The sequence below is a fragment of the Oryctolagus cuniculus genome, chromosome 5, assembly GCF_051225735.1.
Source record: "Oryctolagus cuniculus isolate XC-2025 breed Fujian yellow rabbit chromosome 5, ASM5122573v1, whole genome shotgun sequence".
NCBI lineage: Eukaryota > Metazoa > Chordata > Mammalia > Lagomorpha > Leporidae > Oryctolagus > Oryctolagus cuniculus.
The window spans coordinates 123,304,257-123,323,025 of NC_142871.1; the positions used below are offsets into that span (position 1 = coordinate 123,304,257).

At 45.7% G+C, this 18,769-nt stretch overlaps 1 protein-coding gene across 11 annotated transcripts in view; it reads left to right on the plus strand.

Annotated features, from left to right (window-relative positions):
* The first annotated feature begins 2,708 nt into the window (after nucleotides 1-2,708).
* PLA2G7 (phospholipase A2 group VII) overlaps nucleotides 2,709-18,769 on the plus strand; it is a 44,991-nt gene continuing 28,930 nt past the window's right edge. For 2 of the 11 annotated variants that reach the window (XM_017345164.4, XM_051855659.3), the window contains exon 1: nucleotides 2,734-2,924. Coding sequence is in view for 1 of the 11 variants with exons in the window: in XM_051855660.3 (XP_051711620.1) it covers nucleotides 3,908-3,936 (29 nt within the window). In the remaining 10 variants the exon portion in view is untranslated. Of the gene's footprint in view, nucleotides 3,750-3,813; nucleotides 3,937-5,224; nucleotides 5,335-18,769 lie in introns of those variants that run through there. The other 9 variants (XM_070074025.2, XM_089333221.1, XM_089333219.1 and 6 more) reach the window with 9 other exon arrangements.

The window sequence follows — 18,769 nt, forward strand, 5'->3', positions numbered from 1 at the left end:
TTTTTTTTCCTTTGCATTCTGTCACCTTCAAACAAACACAAGATTTACAAGTATCTGTCATATTTTCAGTTGTATCGAGTTCCATTTTTCCCTACAGCCTTCCTTTTCCCGTCAAGAAGGATTGTGTCTAGGACTAAGCATAGACACCACCCTGAGATCTTCCCTTCTGTCCAACTGAGTTGCAGTCAATTTAGATTGCATCTCTTACAATGAGGAACATGCCCACATCTTTCTCAAGACAATAACTCATTTCACTGAAGTCCCATAGACTCTGTATTTACTTATATGGGTAGCATTTTATGCTGTTTTTTTTTTTTTTATCATTCAGGGTGTGGACTTGAGATAATGACTAACATGGAATTGGCACTTAGTTATACACTATCTAAATTAAAATTCACTAGTGCATTATTTACAGTTTAATCAAATGTATTGATTGAAGCTATGAGCCATCACTTTCACATGTATTAGAGAGCCAATAAACACTACCTGTTGGTGGGAAATGGGAGCAGCAATTAAGAGGAAAGAAATAGTTCAACAGGAGGAGCAGGATAAATTTTACCTTAGTGGTTAAGATGCTGGTTGAGATGTCTGCATCCTATTTCGTAATGTCTGGGTTCCCTTTGCAGTTCCAACTCCCTGTTTCCAGGCTCCTGCTAATGCAGATCCTGGGAGGCAGCAGAAATGGCTTGAATAGTTAGGTTTCTGCCATCTACCTGGGAGGTCTGGATTGAATTCCAGGCTTCTAGCTTTGATCTTGGCTCAGTGTTAGCCAATGCTAGTATTTGAGGAATGTGCCAGAGGATGGAAGCTGTCAGTCTGCCTCTATCTCTGTCTCTCAAATAAATAAGTTTAAAGAAAAAAAGAAATAGCTTAACAAAGAACCAACTTATAAACACAGTACTTTCACCACATAAAACTAAAATATAACCCACATTAGACTCACCCTATAATCTATGTGTCTGTGTTGACTTTGCCTTTTGGAGTGTGAGAAATATTATTAACTCTTATTTTAAAAAATTTTTTGTTTATTTTCATTTTATTTGAAAGGAAGGGAGACAAAAATAGATCTACCCACTTATTTGCTCTCCAAATATCCACAACAGCCAGGACTAGGCCAGACTGAGGGCAGGATCCCAGAACTCTATGTGGGTCTCTCTGCCCCCCAAGGGTATATATTAGTGGAAGCTGGATATCAAGCCAAGTGGTTGAAGTACAAACCAGGCACTCCCATAAAAGTGGTAAGAGTCCCAAGAGACAACCACTGCACCAAACATCCACCCCTATTAATTTCACTTAATCAGCTGGCCAGATAAAATACAGTGGCCCTCATTAAATTTGAACTTCCAGCAAACAACAAATACATTTTGAGTATATCTGAAATATTGCTGGGAAATACTTATACTAAAAAGCTATTTATCTGAAATTCAGACTTAACTGAATGTCTTACCATTTTATTTGCTAAATCTGGGCACTCTACATTGGGTATTTCTCAGGGCACTAATCTGCAAAATGCCAGCTACCCTGGGAATCCCCGGGGAGTATGATCTGATGACAGTAGGAGGTAGTATGCATAAAATATTTTATATTCCTTTCCAGGCCTGTTCTCAAAGTTCACCCCTTTAGGGTATGGTGCTGGCTCTCCGGCTTCTTCATCTGGTTTTAAGGTAAACCAATGGAGGGACTCGGAGTTCTCCTACGTGAGGCATAAGGTACTTTTTAGATTAATACTCTGGGGCTGTTCAGTGCACAGGGGACAAATCCGGGAAATACAGGAAAAGGTCATGAGGCCGATACAGTTTTATGAAAATCTTTATTAAGTTACTGCTTTTATAAAGCTGTTTGTTTTAGGTGACACACACTGGATGAATGTTTCTGTGGGCCAGGCTGGGGCCTTAGCATTTCACATGCATTTGCATGTCATTCTCACCAGGTGACTGGGGTTGACCTTCGATTATCTTTATTTTAGGGCCCAGGAGACTGAGAGGCAGAGAGGATGCACCTGCCCAGGGTCACGCCACCAGTAAATGGGAGAAACAAGCGACCACCTGTGTCTTCTTCCTGCAGAGACCTCAGTGCAAAGACAAATTTGTCTCCAGTTCCCTCACCTCGCCAAAAAAAAACTCCACTATCTTAAAAAATGTAAAACTTTAATACCACACACGCATATCAAATCACTTTTACTGAGTTTCTGAGGGTTTAAATGATTACTTTTTAATTGATTAGAAAATGAATGGCGGCAAAGCGTTGGAAAATAAAGGAGGAAGTTTGAGTTAAACCCCAGTTAATTCTGGGTTTAAATGAGCTATGAAATACCCCTCTTCTAAAGAGGTGCCCACAGCTCAGAGCCGTTCTGCCCGCTGTATTTCTACGGAGAAATGAGACGGACACCACGCAGGCCGTGCGACCCAGAGGGCACTTGAGACCACAGATGCGTGGGCTGTGATTTCGTGAACATCGTGAATGCAGAGGACGCGATGAAACCAGCAAGATGGGCTTGCTGTGGGCGAATTAAGCAAGGAACAGATCCTGGTGTGCGCAGGTCAGCCTGCCACAGCTGATCAGGACCCTGTCTGAGAGCAGCAACTGGGGAGCATAGCGCCACCCCGGCCACCGTGGGGCTCCGGGGTGCGGCACCCGAGCCCTGGCGGGGGATGTCGGGCGCGCGGGAGCACTCTGGCGTCCCGGGCCGCCGCTGCGGGCGGGAGGCCGGCGGCCGCACGCCCCTCCCTGTCCCTCCTCCCGCCGCGCTGGGGGAGGAGAGGGTCGGGGCGATCAGGCGGCGCGGGGCGGGCCGAGTGCACTGCCCCCGCTGCCCACCCCGGAGCTGGCCGGTCCCCCCGAAGCCGCGGTGCCCGCACCAGGCCAGAGGCCCCGCAGAGCTGGCGGCTAGAAGCAGTGGTGTTTTGCGCACTCGGGTCGTGTTGGTGAGTGCGGAACGCGCCCGCGGAGCTTGGTTCCCGCGAGCAGCTTAGGCTGCGTCCGGGTAAGCTGGGGAGGCGGCGGCCGCGGCGAGGTGGGAGCGAGAGGAGAGGCGCTGTCGCGGGGCTGGCAGCCCGGACTAGCTGCCTGGGCTCGCACCGGCCCTTCAGCGGGGTGACGGGACTCAAAGCCAGTTCTCTCAAACTTTTCCCGAGAAAGCAACCCTAAGAATTCCGTGCTGAAGGGAAGAATCGGGTCACGAGTTATCTTGTGTGTAGGTCACCTACTGGGACACACACACGCTTTAGGGGCGCACTGCTTTTTGGGGAGCCCAGTTCTGAGCTGCTGCTGCTGCAGGAACAGAATTATAAAAGCAAAGCCATCCCTTCCCTCACCCTCCATCCCGCACCCGGGAGCAGCCTCCTGCTGGCCGGGTAAAATCAAAGCTTATTCTCCCCTGCGTTAAGAGGACGCCTGAGCTTTATAAACAACTTTGGCAAAATCGGAAAACAGAAGAACATTGCTCTTCTCTTCCTCTCCTCGAGCTCCGACTGGAAGCTCCTGTCGCTGCAAAGAAGTTCGTACTTCTCTGCACCTTGTGATTCTTGGGCTCGCTGGCGAGGTGTGAGTGGATCCTTAAAGGCAAGCAGGTCTCCTGGTGCGCGCGGCTCAGCCTGCCACAACTTTTCTTCCATCCAAATGAGAATGCTGAGCTGGGAGACCGGTATAGCACCAGCAAATTTTTCCATCACCTGAAGTCCCAGGGGGCCGAGGACTAAACTTGGGTGAACACTGGGTCATTAAGAAGTGTCCTGCTCAGTAAGGCGCAGGTGAGCTGTCGGCATCCAGGTAGTCTGCTTCACAGAGCGAATTCTCGTCTTTTGCATCTTCCAGCGTGGCTGCCACAGCGGCTTGCACTTGGCCACTGGGCGGTGCTTTTGCTGTCCCAAACATTTGTGCAGGAGGAGCTGCGGCTAGCCACGTGGCCATGCTCTGTATTGCAGTGAGTCCCTCAAGGTCAGTACCCGGGTCTGCAAACTGTCTCTGACAACAAAGGAGCCACTGAAGAGTTAGGGAGGCTGTTGCGACGGTTCAGCCACACTGGTGGTGCCGTTGAGAAATCCCTCCTGAGGTGTGAACCACTTGCCCAGCACCCAGGACTTGACCCTCAAAACAGATCCCCGGACAGCTGGTTCCTTATTTCCAACTCTTTAGCGAGGAGGAACTCTCACGGACCTAACCACATCCCCTCACCCGGTTGATTTGCACCCAGATGCAACTCAGCGCCCTCTCTGAAGCTCTTGCAGCAGAGAGCATTAAGAAACGTGAAAGCGAGGAGGTGGCTAGTTAAAGTAGAAGAGGACAGAGAGGGGAGGGGACGGAGAGGGGGTTCAGCCTGCCTGGTCAGAGGGCAGGCGGTTTCAAGCCAGGCTCCCTTCAGGTTGGGCAGCTGGTGGAGTTGCTTGCTTGCTTGCTTGCTTGCTTTCAAAGTCAGAGTTACAAAGAGAGAGAAGAGGCAGAGAGAGAGAAAGGTCTTCCATCTGCTGGTTCACTCCCCAATTGGCCACAACAGCCAGAACTACAGCAATCCAAAGCCAGGAGCCAGGAGCTTCTTCTGGGTCTCCGGGTGCAGGGGCCCAAGGACTTGGGCCATCTTGTACTGCTTTCCCAGGCATAGCAGAGAGCTGAATCAGAAGTGGAGCAGCTGGGACTCAAACCAGTGCCTATATGGGATGCCAGCGCTTCATTTATTATACGTAAAAATACCGTTGCCATGAAACACACCAACAGTGAAAACCAATGCTAAAATAATAGTGGGCTTAATTGTGAAAGTTGGTTGTGTACCACCAGAAATTTAAAAAAATAGAATATCTGAAGATGGGAATTGGGAAAAAATAAAAATAAAACTGTGGGGGATAGAAATTTGCCTTTGTCCTGTGGATGGCTGTGCAGAGATCCCTGAGTGCAAAGTTAACCTGCTGCGCCACAGCACCGCCCCCCCCCCCGGAGTTGCTTCTTCAGCGGCTTGTTGGGGAGGTGCAGAGGGCTACATGGACCCTGGTAAGGTGGGAGGGGACGGGCACAAAGGCTTCCTGGTGACATTTATGGTGATTGTGTGGAATGTCTCAGGGGAGGGGCTTTCCCAAGCAGTAAGCCTCTCACTAGTGCCAGTTTCATCAGGTTTGCAGTTTAGGCCTCCGTGGCCTAGAGGGTTCTAACTCTATATAGACCTGAGCAGCCCCTGGCAAAGTCAGATGGAGTTTAGGAGCTGCCTTGCTATACGTATCTTTGCCTGACACCCCAGAAGATGCACCTTTCCTGGAAAAGGAGGCAATCATCGGGTTTTTAATAAGAAGATTCATCTTAAACCTGATTTTGTTTTTTCGCTGCATTGAGCCTGACTGACCCTTCCAGGTGAGAAAGTTCCATTAAAACATAAGCCTTGAAGTGAACATGTTGAATGAAAGAAATTGACGGAGAACATTTAGTCCTAAAATCATAGAGTTCCAGAGTTCTGGGGACGCTTTGTGGTTTGAGGGCATGAGCCGTGGGTGCTTGCTGCCTTTCCCTAGGAAGCCAGGCATGCGTTACGTACCTTCCGCTCAGTATGCAGGGATGGCTCATAAACACTGAGAGAAACAGGCTAATAAATGTAAGCATGCAGCTTTTTTTTTTTTTCAAAATATAAAATTAGCAAGGAGGAGAAGGAAAAAGACTAAGTGTTCTATAAGCATAGATTTTAATGAGTATTAGCTAGTTGATTCCTAGAAGGAGCTGAGTCCATTCATTTTTCTGTTTAAAAAAAGAGCAGCTAGGCCGGCGCCGCGGCTCACTAGGCTAATCCTCTGCCTAGCGGCGCCGGCACACCGGGTTCTAGTCCCGGTCGGGGCTCCGGATTCTGTCCCGGTTGCCCCTCTTCCAGGCCAGCCCTCTGCTGTGGCCAGGGAGTGCAGTGGAGGATGGCCCAGGTGCTTGGGCCCTGCACCCCATGGGAGACCAGGAAAAGCACCTGGCTCCTGGCCATCGGATCAGCGCGGTGCGCCGGCCGCAGCGCGCCGGCCGCGGCGGCCATTGGAGGGTGAACCAACGGCAAAAAGGAAGACCTTTCTCTCTGTCTCTCTCTCTCTCACTGTCCACTCTGCCTGTCAAAAAAAAAAAAAAAAAAAAAAAAAAAAAAAAAAAAGAGCAGCTAGTAGGTACCAGGCACTAAGGATAGAGCAGTGGATAAAAGCAATATGCTCTCTGCTGGCATTGAATTCACATATTAGAATTGAGCATTAAGCAAAATGAGTGCCTGTAGTGAGAAATATCTTGAAGAAAAATAGAGCAGTGTGGAATAATGTCATTTTGTGCAGGGTGTGTGTGTGTGTGTGTGTGTGTTAGACAGGTAGGAGTATCCTGACTTCTTCAATTGGGTCTTTTTTTTTTTTTTGATAGAGTGGACAGTGAGAGAGAGAGACAGAGAAAGGTCTTCCTTTGCCGTTGGTTCACCCTCCAATGGCCGCTGCAGCTGGCGCGCTGCGGCCGGCGCACCGCACTGATCCGATGGCAGGAGCCAGGTACTTATCCTGGTCTCCCATGGGGTGCAGGGCCCAAGGACTTGGGCCATTCTCCACTGCACTCCCTGGCCACAGCAGAGAGCTGGCCTGGAAGAGGGGCAACCGGGACGGAATCCGGCGTCCTGACCAGGACTAGAACCCGGTGTGCCAGCGTCGCAAGGCGGAGGATTAGCCTAGTGAGCCGCGGCGCCGGCCTCAGTTGGGTCTTAAGAGAGATACTTCTCTAAGAGGTAGATTTGAGAGCAGACCCCAGCAAGATGGGAAAATAAGCATAATGTCCTAGAAACAATACAGAGTGTTGGAGGCACGGGTGTGGCTGTGAGCGGGAAAGGGGGTTAGAGGGAGGTGGAGGAAGAGACCAGGTTGGGCAGAGCCTCGTAGATTTTTTTTCCATGTTTTAGATTTTTGTCTAAGTTCAATGAGAAACAAAAAGTGTGTTCTGCTCTGGGTACTACGTGGAGAATTGATTACAGGGGTTCATGGGACACACAGAGGCCAACTCTAAATTCACTGATGTTCATTTGGTACATGGGGGTTGGTGGTAGATGGCATGGGCTACTTCTTGAAGGTAGAGGGGGAATTTAATGTTTCTCTGTCTAAATTCCCATCTACAAAGTGGGGGTGACATTGCTGCTTATGGCCTGAGTTTCTTGTAAAAACAAATTAAGCTGATGAGAACATTCTTAAGGGTAATGTAAGATTTCACGTCTAACTTTGCTAATGTTGTGGCACTTTGAATTCTTTGTGCTTCATTTTAAAATTTGTTCTAATAAATGTCAGCATCTTTTCCTTTACTCCTTTCAATAAATCTAATTTATTATACATAAAAATGTCATTGCCATGAAACACACCAACAGTGAAAACCAACGCTAAAATAATAGTGGGCTTAACTGTGAAAGTTGGTTGTGTACCACCAGAAATTTAAAAAAATGGAATAGCTGAAGATGGGAATTGGGAAAAAATAAAAATAAAACTGTGGGGGATAGAAATTTGCCTTTGTCTTGTGGATGGCTGTGCAGAGATCCCTGAGTGCAAAGATCTGCGGATAACTGACAATCTCTATGGGGCAGCAGGATTTCTGGGGAGGGCAGAGGACCAGAGTTGAAGAGGGTTGTTTCCCTGAGTGATGTATTCCCATGCACTCTGGGGGAAACTGAACATTCCCTGGTGGATCACTAAGGTTTAGAGCATCAGGAAAGAGCTGTGAGGTTGTTTGTCAGCTAGGGTAAGGATGACCTGTCAGCCATAGGAAAACTTGGCACAATGAAGCAACCCTGTTTCTCTTTCCTGACTCACTCCGACATGCAGCCCACTGGAAGGAGATGCATCTATGTAAAAGAAAACAGGCCCTTCCTCATCCACACTCCGTGCAGTGGAAATGCCAGCTCCTCGTGACTTGCCGGTCTCTGAGTTGTATTCACTCGCCAGATCCTTTTCATTGCTTATTGGCCAGGGTGTCTGAGGTTCAGTTTAAAGTGGCTGGTCTGGTGATTCAAATCTCAGACAAAACGTGACAGTAATTCTGGGATCTGTACCAGTTCTCTTTTAGCATATTCTGCCATTGTAGTTCCTAGGGGTGGGAGTGCTTGGGGCATTTTTTTAATTTAATTTTTAAAAAATTTTTGAGATAACATTTTTAATTTGCATTATACTCAAAGGCTTCCTGTTCTGCTAAATAAAAAGTTGAACCAATAAAAAGTAAAAAGATCATAAATTAAACAGGAACATAGGCAAGGGCTATAAATAGTAATCAAATGAAATGATATCCATTTCACTCATTTATATTAAACTTTAAAATAGTCACAGATCATTAAAACGATAGTAGTATATCAGTCTTAATAATTTGTTTGACAAAACACTATATTTGCAGCAAAACTGATAGACATAGCCATTTCTTTTTTGCTTTTGGTTTTTGATTTGTTTTCTTCCAGAAATGACATTTTTAATTGTAGTCATTATAGTCAACGTCTTAATGCTCTACTACATAAAGAGTTCAACTGATAAAAAGTAAAAAAGACTGTAGTTCAGCAGGTATATAGACAAGGAGTATAAACAATAATCAAATGAAAAGATGTCCATTTCATTCATATACAGTAAATTTTAAAACAATCACAGATCATTAAAACTATAGTATATCATTCTTAACAATTTGTTTGACAAAGATATAACCCAAAAGTGCGAGAAAGCTGTATTTGCACCTTTCTTTTTTGTTTCTTTGATTTTTTTCTTTAATTCCAGCTTCCATGTTTAAGGGAGAACGTGCAGTCTTTGTCTTCCTGTGTCCAGTGTATTTCACTCAATATGATGATCTCCAGTTGCAGCCACTTTGATGCAAATAATAGCATTTCATTCTGTTTTAAGCTGGATAATACTCCATTGTATACTTACACATATTTCACATTTTCTTTAGCCATTCATCTGATGATGGACAACTTGGTTGATTCCATATTTTGGCTATTGTAAACAGTACTGCTATAAATGTGGTGGAATGGGTATCTCTTATTGTGTTCATGTCTTTTGGGTATAAATTGAGTAGTGGGATTGCTGGATCATACAGCAAAGCTTTCCTAGTTTTGTTTTTTTTTTTTTTTTGAAAGAAATTGCCATATGGTTTTCCACAGTAGCTACACTAATTTACATTCCCACCAACAGTGTATAAGAGTCCCCCCTTTTCCAAATCCTGATCAGCATTTGTTACTGTCTATCTTTTGGATAATAGCCATTCTGACTGGAGTGAGGTGATTTCTCATTGTGGTTTTGATTTGTATTTTACTGATGTCTAGTGATGTTTAGGATTTTTGCATTTATTTTTTGGTCATTTGTTTTTCTTTTTTAAGAACTTTCTATACAGTCCTTTTCCCATTTCTTCATTGGATTGGTTGTTTTTATATTGCTGAGTTTTTTGAGTTGCTGATATATTTTGAAAGTTAATCCTTTGCCAGAGAAGTAGCTTGAAAATGTTTTTTACCCAGTTTTTCAGCTGTCTATTCACTCTATTGATTATTTCCTTTGATGTGGAAAAACTCCTGAGTTTGATATAATTCCTTTTGTATGGTTGTGCTGTTGTTGCCTGTGGTTTGGGAGAGGGTTCTTGTCCATGCAGTCATCACCTACACCTACAATGCCTTGAAGTGTTTCCCCTACATTTTCTTTCAACAACTTCATAGTCTCAAGTCCTAAATTTAGGTCTTGAGTTGAGTTTTTTATATGATGAGAGGTCAAGATCTAATTTCTTTCTTCTACAGATATGCATCCACTTTTGCCAGCATCATTTATTGAAGAGATTACCCTTTCTCCTATGTATTACCTGGGCACTTTTGTCAAAAATCAGTTGGCTGTATATATGTGCTTTAATTTCTGGGCTTTCTAACTTGGGGCATCTAAAAGGGAGAGGTTGGTGCCACAAATTGATTTTTTTGACTCATATAATGTTTTGAAATGTTGAATTATTTGTTGTTCTGCTTTTTTTTAAGCACTCAGAAGATCCAGTACATGGTGCTATTATTCCTGCATGGAGGGTGTCGCTCCCCCTCTTCGTGGAGGAACGAAACAGGACCCTGCGCTGTTCTTTTGTCTGCTCGGCCCTCCCCGGGTTTGCTGCTGGTTCTTCCCGGGTTGGCTACCATCCCTCCACCTCCGTGGAAGGGCGGTTCCCCCTGCCACTTTCCCCACTTCCGCAGGGGAGTGGCACACCACCGGCCGGCTCTCTCGGGGGCTGCACAGGTGTTCCCTCAGATGTTCCCCTTAGATGTTCCTGGTGCATGTTGTCTCTCTCCTCCTTTATAGTCCTCTTCCACCAATCCCAACTCTGCTACCCACACGCCGAGTACGCTGCTCTCCTCCAATCAGGAGCAGGTCCTGCTGTTTATTGGTTGAACTGGAGGCAGCTGTGTAGAAGCTGTTTCCTCCTCTCCCAGCACCATATTGTGGGAGAGCAGATGTATAGAATAAGTCTTAATTCCAGTAACAGTATAGTCCGAGTTGCTCCCCACAGATCCCCCTTTCTTTTTATTTTTGGCGTTGATACGTGCCTGTCTTCGGTGCCCCGCGGCACACACTCTGCTCTGCTTGCTGGAGTTGCCCACAGGTGCTTACAAGCCCTATCAATCAGGCAAACCGAATCCGGGTCCTCTCTTCGCCAGGTTGTGAGGAGGTTTTTAGGCGCTGATGCGTGCCTGTGTTCGGTGCCCTGCAGCGCATGCTCTGCTCTGCTAGAACTGCCTGCAGGTGCTTACAAGCCCTATCAATCAGGCAAACCGAATCCAAGCCCTCTCATTGCCGTCTTGTGGGGAGACTTATTGGTGTTGATAACGTGCCTGTCTTCTGTGACCTGCAGCGCATAAGCTGCTAGCCGCCCGCAGGTGCTCATCGCCTTACTAATCAGGCAGACCGAATCCAAGCTCTCTCACTGCCGTGCTGTGGGGAGGCCTTATTTTTCTCTATTTCTCTATCTCCGGGCATTCCTATTTCTCCTATTTTACTTCTATTTGCCAGCATTCCTATTTCTCTCATTTTACTTCTAAACTTGTATTTCTCTTATCCCCGCGGTTTCCCGGCGCCCGCCCTGAGGCTGCTTCTCGGCGCCTCGGCGCCCCGCGGCAGCTTCCCGGCTTTGCGCCGCTTCAGCCCGCGCTTCTCTCATCTGTGCGGCTTCCCGGTGCCCGCCCTGCAGCGGGCTCCCGGCTCTGCACGGCTCGGCTTCGCGCGCACACTCCACGGTCTCCACGCCCTTCGCGCCCGCACCACGGCCTCGTGCCAGCCCCGCGTTCCCTATCTATTCACGCCCCATGCTCTCTGCATGCGGCGGCTTCCGCGAATCACACAGCGTAGCTTACGTTTCCGCCACCACCGGCATTCAGTCCAAGTTCCCCGGACTAACCTGGCGAATTCCAACCTGGTGGCCCACGTCTCTGCCTCTGGTTCCAGATTTTCGCCTTTTGCTCCCCAGGCTGACTTGAAGAATTCCAAGCTGGCTTACGTCTCCGCCTCGGCCTGCACTCGCGGCTTCATCCTCCCTAACATTTTTCTCTACCCGGTATGTTTCCCTAAGTTTTCTTCCAACAATATTCCTCCCTCATTTCTCCTGGCCTCTCCCCACAGTCCGTATCCAAGTCTAAGTTTCTTATAGGTTTCACTTTCACTTTCAACCTGCAGTCCGTATCTGAGTCTAAGTTTCTTCTTGCTTTCACTTTAAATCCTAACTTCTTTCCCACAGTCCGTATCCGAGTCTATGCCTAGGCTTTCAATAGCTTCTTCCGGCACCTTTTCTGTCCAGCTTTCCCCTAGGCTCTTTGCTAGTCTCTCTCTCTGGTATTTTCCCACTTCTTCCCGTTTCTTCCCTCCTGGGTTTCCTATCCGAGTCACGGCACCATTATATCGCTCCCCCTCTTCGTGGAAGAACGACACTAAACCCTGCCTAGGCTTCATATCCGAGTCACGGCACCATTATGTCGCTCCCCGTCTTCATGGAGGAACGAAACAGGACTCTGCACTGTTCTTTTGTCTGCTCGGCCCTCCCCGGGTTTGCTGCTGGTTCTTCCCGGGTTGGCTACCGTCCCTTCCACCTCCGTGGAAGGGCGGTTCCCCCTGCCACTTTCCCCACTTCCGCAGGGGAGCGGCACATCACCGGCCGGCTCTCTCGGGGGCTGCACAGGTGTTCCCTCAGATGTTCCCCTTAGATGTTCCTGGTGCAGGTTGTCTCTCTCCTCCTTTATAGTCCTCTTCCACCAATCCCAACTCTGCTACCCACATGCCGAGTACGCTGCTCTCCTCCAATCAGGAGCAGGTCCTGCTGTTTATTGGTTGAACTGGAGGCAGCTGTGTAGAAGCTGTTTCCTCCTCTCCCAGCGCCATATTGTGGGAGAGCAGATGTATAGAATAAGTCTTAATTCCAGTAACAGTATAGTCCGAGTTGCTCCCCACAGAGGGAATCACCTGACATAGAGTGGTAGTTACCCCCTTTTGGGCATTCCTCTTTGCCACAGTCGCTGCCAGTTCTTATTCTACTACATACACCAGCTTGACTCATTTATGTTATCTGGCTGGCTCTCGTAGACTTTTGATTTTCAGTGTTGGCTTAGGGATCTGACTTTGTCCATTCTGCTTCAACCCCTGGCCAGTGTGAGAATCCGTGTCTCAGCATCACTGCTGGAAAGTCCTCACACTGTACTGGGACTGCTCCTCTGATAAAGAGAATGCTAATTGTTGGAAAACTCCCTGTTAGTGGAGTTCTGCATTGTGGGTGCACACAGAACATGTCTAGGGCCCTTCACACAGAGCTGTCCCTGTCATGTGCCATCTGAGTTATCCCCAGAATAAACACCACACACCCCCATTCCTTCTCTGGCTCCTCTAGCTGTTATGATTCACAGCCTGTTTCCTTACCATTCTGGTTATTGTTACGTTATTGTCCCTTTGTAGGAACTTTCATTTGTTAAAATCTTTAAAGCTCTCCTGGCTCAATAACACATGGTATAACAGGTACGGAATGCAGTGATGCAGTGGAAGTGTTTCTCTCTCTCTGTCTCTCTTCCTAACAGATGTTATATTTCTGTTACATAGCTTAAGCTATATTTAGATTTTTCTTGATCAATCATTATTCTTTTGACGTATATTCAAGGCTTATTTTCCAGTTAGGTGGTTCCTGAGTGTTTGTAGCAAAACTGTTCACTGTGTAGCTTGAGAGCAGTGATTTTCAACTGAGGGTGAGCTTTGTAATCACTGCCTTCCACCTTGGGGGTGTTAGACAATGGCTAGAACTGTATTTGGTGACCATAGCCGGGGTCTGCCACTAGAATTTAGTGAGTAGAGGCCAGGGAGGCTGCTAAACATTCTGCAATGCACAGGATAGCCCCACCATGAGCCCAAAATATTTGTAGTGCTGAGGTTGAGAATCCTTGCCTTAGAATCAAGGCCTAGGCTCAGATCCTGGATCAGCTAGCTCCTGTGTAATCTTGTACATGTTAAGTCTTTCATTTCTCATCTGCACATTAAAGAGCTCTGAGGGCCAAATAAGTTCACATATCTAGAATGCTTAGAATGATGCCTGATGCCAAGTAATGTAGCCTTGTTGCTAACTGCTATGTGCATACTGTCTTAGCTTCCTACCTCACTTTATTCATTTTGGTTCATAGATGGCACATGAGCAAAGTGAGTTAGTAAAGGGTGAGAGAACAGACTTTATTTCTAATCCTGCCTGTGTGATGTGCATGGTGCATTTGGTGTTTTAGGTGCTATTAGAGCTTCCCAGAACTGCCTTCCCTCTATAGGCCTCATTTCAGTTTTTCAGATCCCGTCAGTATCTTCCTTTGTATTGGGGCATATGTGTGAGTTTAGTTTGGCAACCCCCATTTAGAGACTGGAGTTCCCATCTAGAGTTGAGTCCCTTTAGTTGAAGAGGATCTGTACCTATTGTTTGTTCATTCCCAGTTTCCTGTATCCCCAGCCTCTTCCACACCCCAAGCATCATGGATTTCCCCCACCTGACAGACTGGGCAGACGTTGGTAGACTCTGAGTAATAATAATGACATTCATGTAAGGCCTACATCCCTGAAACTACCCTGCAATCATTGTTCCCTTTGCCAGGTAAGGAGGGAGAAGCAGAAAGTGGGTAAGAAGTTCACCATGGTCACCAGTGAAGTTGGTGGCAGATGCAGGATTCAAACCTTGGCAGCAGAAGTTACAGTGAGATTTCTAAACCACTCTATTATTTTACCACAAAAAGTTTTTCTCCAGAAGTACACTCATGACATTAACCTAACCATCATGTAGCCATTTATGCATAAAACATTTAAAAGACCCAGTGACCTTATATTTGCAAGTAATATTACATATAGGGTGTGTGTGTGCACACCTATGGATACCTGTATGTTTCTTATGCCTCTGCTGTGTTTTCTCTGTGTTTGTGTGCATTGTTAAAAGGGAAAATTTCTTATTCCAGTTGTGTCAGCTGTAGTTTATTTTGAGCAAAGAAAGGCAACACAAAGAGGAACAAAACCAAAAGTGATTTGCAAACTGAGCAGCTCCCAGAACCAAAGCAGCTTCTTGGAACTCCATCCAACAATGTGATTAGATAGTATTTGTAGAAAAATGGAGGTGAGGAATAGAAAACAACTTCACTGGCGATATCATCATTAATCAGCCAGTCAACTTGGTTATAGCTTAACTAGTAAATTAACTACCATGCCTTCCACAACCAACTGAAGCTCACTGTGATTAAATTCAAAATTATTTCGTCTGTTGGACTCAGGGCAGATATAGAGTCCAGATCCATTGCCCCATACAAAACTTATTTAACAGGATTTATTGTGGCTTTAGTTTTTCATTTTTAAAAAATTTATTTATTTATATTTGAAAGGCAGAGATGCAGAGAAGGAGAGAGAGAGATTAATCTTCCAGTCTTCCATCTGCTGGTTCACTCCCCTAATGGCCACAATCGCTGGGGCTGTGCCAGGCTGAAGCCAGGAACTGGGAGCTTCTTCCTGGACTCCCATGTGGGTGCAGGGGCCCGAAGTCTTGGGACATCTTCTGCTTTCCCAGATGCGTTAGCAGGGAGCTGGATTGGAAGTGGAGCGGCTGGGACTTGAACTGGTGCCCCCGCACTGCACCTTCTGCACCATAGCCTTCTACTGCCTTCTACACCGTAGCACTGAACCCATGGCTTTAGTTTTTTACAATGCAAGGATTTCTGATCTTTTAAGGAGAAGTCACAATTATGTTTTAGAAAAACTGTTCTTCAGAAGCCTTAAGCTCACTGGAAGACTTGGGAGTACTAAAACTGAGGTACCAGTGCCACACTGGCCTATTGGACAGGTTCATTGGAGAATTGAATCAGAAAATCAGATCAGGACCCTCCAGTACTGCAGAGAGCTGTCCAGTGATCTTAGATAGCTTTTACTTTTTTTTCTTAATATTTTATTTATTAATTTTTTTGATAGGTAGAGTTACAGACAGTGAGAGGAGAGACAGAGAGAAAGGTCTTCCATCTGCTGGTTCACTCCCAAAATGGCCACAACGGCTAGAGCTGAGCCAATCTGAAGCTAAAAGCCAGGAGCTTCTTCCGAGTCTCCACATGGGTACAGGGGCCCAAGGACTTGGGCCATCTTCTACTGCTATCCCAGGCCATAGCAGGGAGCTGGATCAGAAGAGGAGCATCTGGGACTAGAACCAGCACCCATATGGAATGCCGGCACTGCAGGTGGAAGATTAACCTACTATGCCACAGTGTAGGCCCCAACTTCTACTTTTCATGACCTTTCAGCTATGTAAACTAAATATTCACAACAGCCAGGGATGGGCCATGCAAAAGCCAGGAGCCAGGAACTTCTTCCGGGTCTCCCACATGGATGGCATGGAACCAAGAACTTGGGCCATCGTAAGCTACTTCTCTGGTTTATTAACAGGAAGCTGGAACAGAAGCAGAGTAGCCAGGTCTCAAACCACTTGAATATGGGATATGGGCATCCTAAACAATGGCTTAACCTACTGAGCAACAAACACATCCCAAGAGTCAAATATCTATTGATTATTATTATTTTTATTTATTTGACAGGTAGAGTTACAAACAGTGAGAGAGAGAGAGAGAGAGAGAGAGAGAGAAAGATTTTCCTTCCGTTGGTTCACCCCCCAAATGGCCACTACGGCCAGAACTATGCCGATCCAAAGCCAGGAGCCAGGTGCCTCCTCCTGGTCTCCCATGCGGGTGCAGGGCCCAAGCACTTGGGTCATCCTCCACTGCACTCCCGGGCCACAGCAGAGAGCTGGACTGGAAGAAGAGCAACCGGGACTAGAACCCGGTGCCCATATGGGATGCTGGTGCCACAGGTGGAGGATTAACCAAGTGAGCCACAGCACCAGCCCCAAGAGTCAAATATCTTAGGTACAGATTGAACCTCAGAGTCCAGCCACACCCATATCCCTACCCCTTTTCCAGTATCCCTGACATAGGATCTTAGCAGTGTTTGATTCTTCTCATGATAGAGAACTCTCTGTGTTGTAAAGTGGACATCACAAATGACCTAATTGTTAAAACATTCATTGTTTGATTGTCCAGGTATCTGCCTCCCTATAACCTGTTTCAGAGTGAAATAAATCTTTATTTATTAAACAAACAGAGACATGATGACATTTTAGGATATTTCTGCATGTGAGGCTACGCTGTGCACTCTAGAATGTGCAGCCGCATCTCTGGTGTCTACCCTCTTGATGCCAGAAGCATCCCCTTCCCATTTTTGACATTGCAAAAAGTCTGTAGTGGGGAGGGGGAGGCAAAACTGCCCCAGCTGAAATCACTACTGTAGAGTGACATTGTGGCTGCCTTGTTCCTTCTGTATCCTATTGCAACATAACCAAAGCAGAAGACTTTAATCTCCCTCAGTCATTCAGTCTGGTGATGGGTCAATTTTGTGATAATTTAAACCATTTCATTTTATTTTTAGTTGAAACTAAACTGGCCTATTATTTGCTTTTGGTTTTATTTTGTAACTTTCCATGCTGCTTATTAGTCTTCTTTGCTGCTGTAACAATTTACCACAAACTTAATGTGACAGAACTTGTTATCTTCCAGCTGCCTACATCTGAAGTTGACCTGGCCTTGCTAGATTAAAGTCAAGGTGTTGGCAAGGCTATGTTTCCTTCTGGAGGCTCTGGGGCTAGACTCAGATTCTTTCCAGATTCTAGAGGCTACCACAGTCCTGGCTCACAGATACCTCCTGCATCTTCAAAGCCAGTCCTGGTGGGTTGTGGTCTTACCTCACATCATTCAGATCTCCTCTTCTGCCTTTCTCTTTTCTCCTTTTAAGGACGCTTGGGATGGCACTGTGCCCACCAGATAATTCCTGAAAATCTCCATGTTTTAAGGCCAGCTGATTAACAACATTAATCCCATCTGCAATGAGTCTGCCTTGCCTTGTGACCTAGCTGATAAACAATGCTGTGGGCTGGAATGTGAGCTTTATTTTTGGGGAGGGAAGGTGAGGGAGAAGCATTCTGCATGCTATATGTTCCATTCCAAAAATTAACCATAAAGAAATTGGCAAGGGGAGCACTGTTGCTTGTGAAAGAGCATTTTCTATTCTGACTCCACCAAAAACAGAAGAATTAAGACACACATGCCCTAAATTCTTGCCAAGACTAAATTTTACTGGGATAATTTATTTGCTTTTGACAAATTCCAGATTTGCCTACTGGTTGAATTTGTCTTTTCTTTCAAGAGGGATAGTTCTACCTGATAATAATTTTCTGATAATTTTTAATTATCAGAATAATTTTAAATCAACTTTTCTCAAAGAAAATTTACCTTTTTGGGTTGGCCAATGGTGATGGTTGCAGTAATGGATTTTCATACATGAAGCTTATGAAGTCTTCTATATTGTGGGTTTTAGTGTGGTCCCCTAGATTTTTTAGTTCTAAGAGAATGTCCAAAATCACCTTTAGAATTTTCATGGTCCTATTTCTCAAATGTAAATGAGTACATTTCTAGCTGACTCAGATCCCACAATTGAGAAAAAGGCACTTGCCAATGGAAGAGAAATCTAAGAGTTAAAAGAGTTTCAATGAGTTGTCCCTCTGTATTCAGATTCAGAATCCTCTCCAGTCTTTCTCTCAAGGTCTTAATGACCATTGAAATATAAAAGCAGCTGGTGTCCAAGGATGCCAAAGACTCGTGGCTGCTTACAGTAGTGCTTTGTTTAGAAAAGCAAGAAGTGCTTTCTCCTTTTACTAACATGGGAAATGTTTGGTCATATTTACTTAAAATGTATACTTCCCAAGAGAATTGATAATTGCTTCAAGTAAAATCACATAAAACAATCATAGCTTAATAAGAAATGAAGACAGAGAAATATTCCAGAAACTAGAGGAATGTATTGTTAAGGGCCCACCTGGTATGTAGAACTGTGAGAAATATAAAAAGGTGCAGGGTATTGGATTTAGGGAAAGAAAGTGGAAAGAAAATATTTTAAATGTTTAGAATCAACATTTGCATTAAATCCAAAGTATTAGAGTGGAGCAAGCACAGGGTTATAGTTCTCTTATAGTTCTGAGGAGGCATGGGAGCAGCTGGTATTGCCATCATGATCTCAGCACATGGGAAGGAGGGCTGGGTGTAGGGAGGAGACAGTTGACTTCATGCCAGAGCTGAATTGGAGGCTAAGAGAAGGGCTTCTAGAATATAGTAGTCCAGATGTTGTCTGTTTTCCTCAAAGAACATTTTCAGATCTTCGCTTTAAGAAACAGAAGGGAAGGTTGAAGGTGAGTGCACCCATTTAAATAGGGAAGACTTTAACCTGAT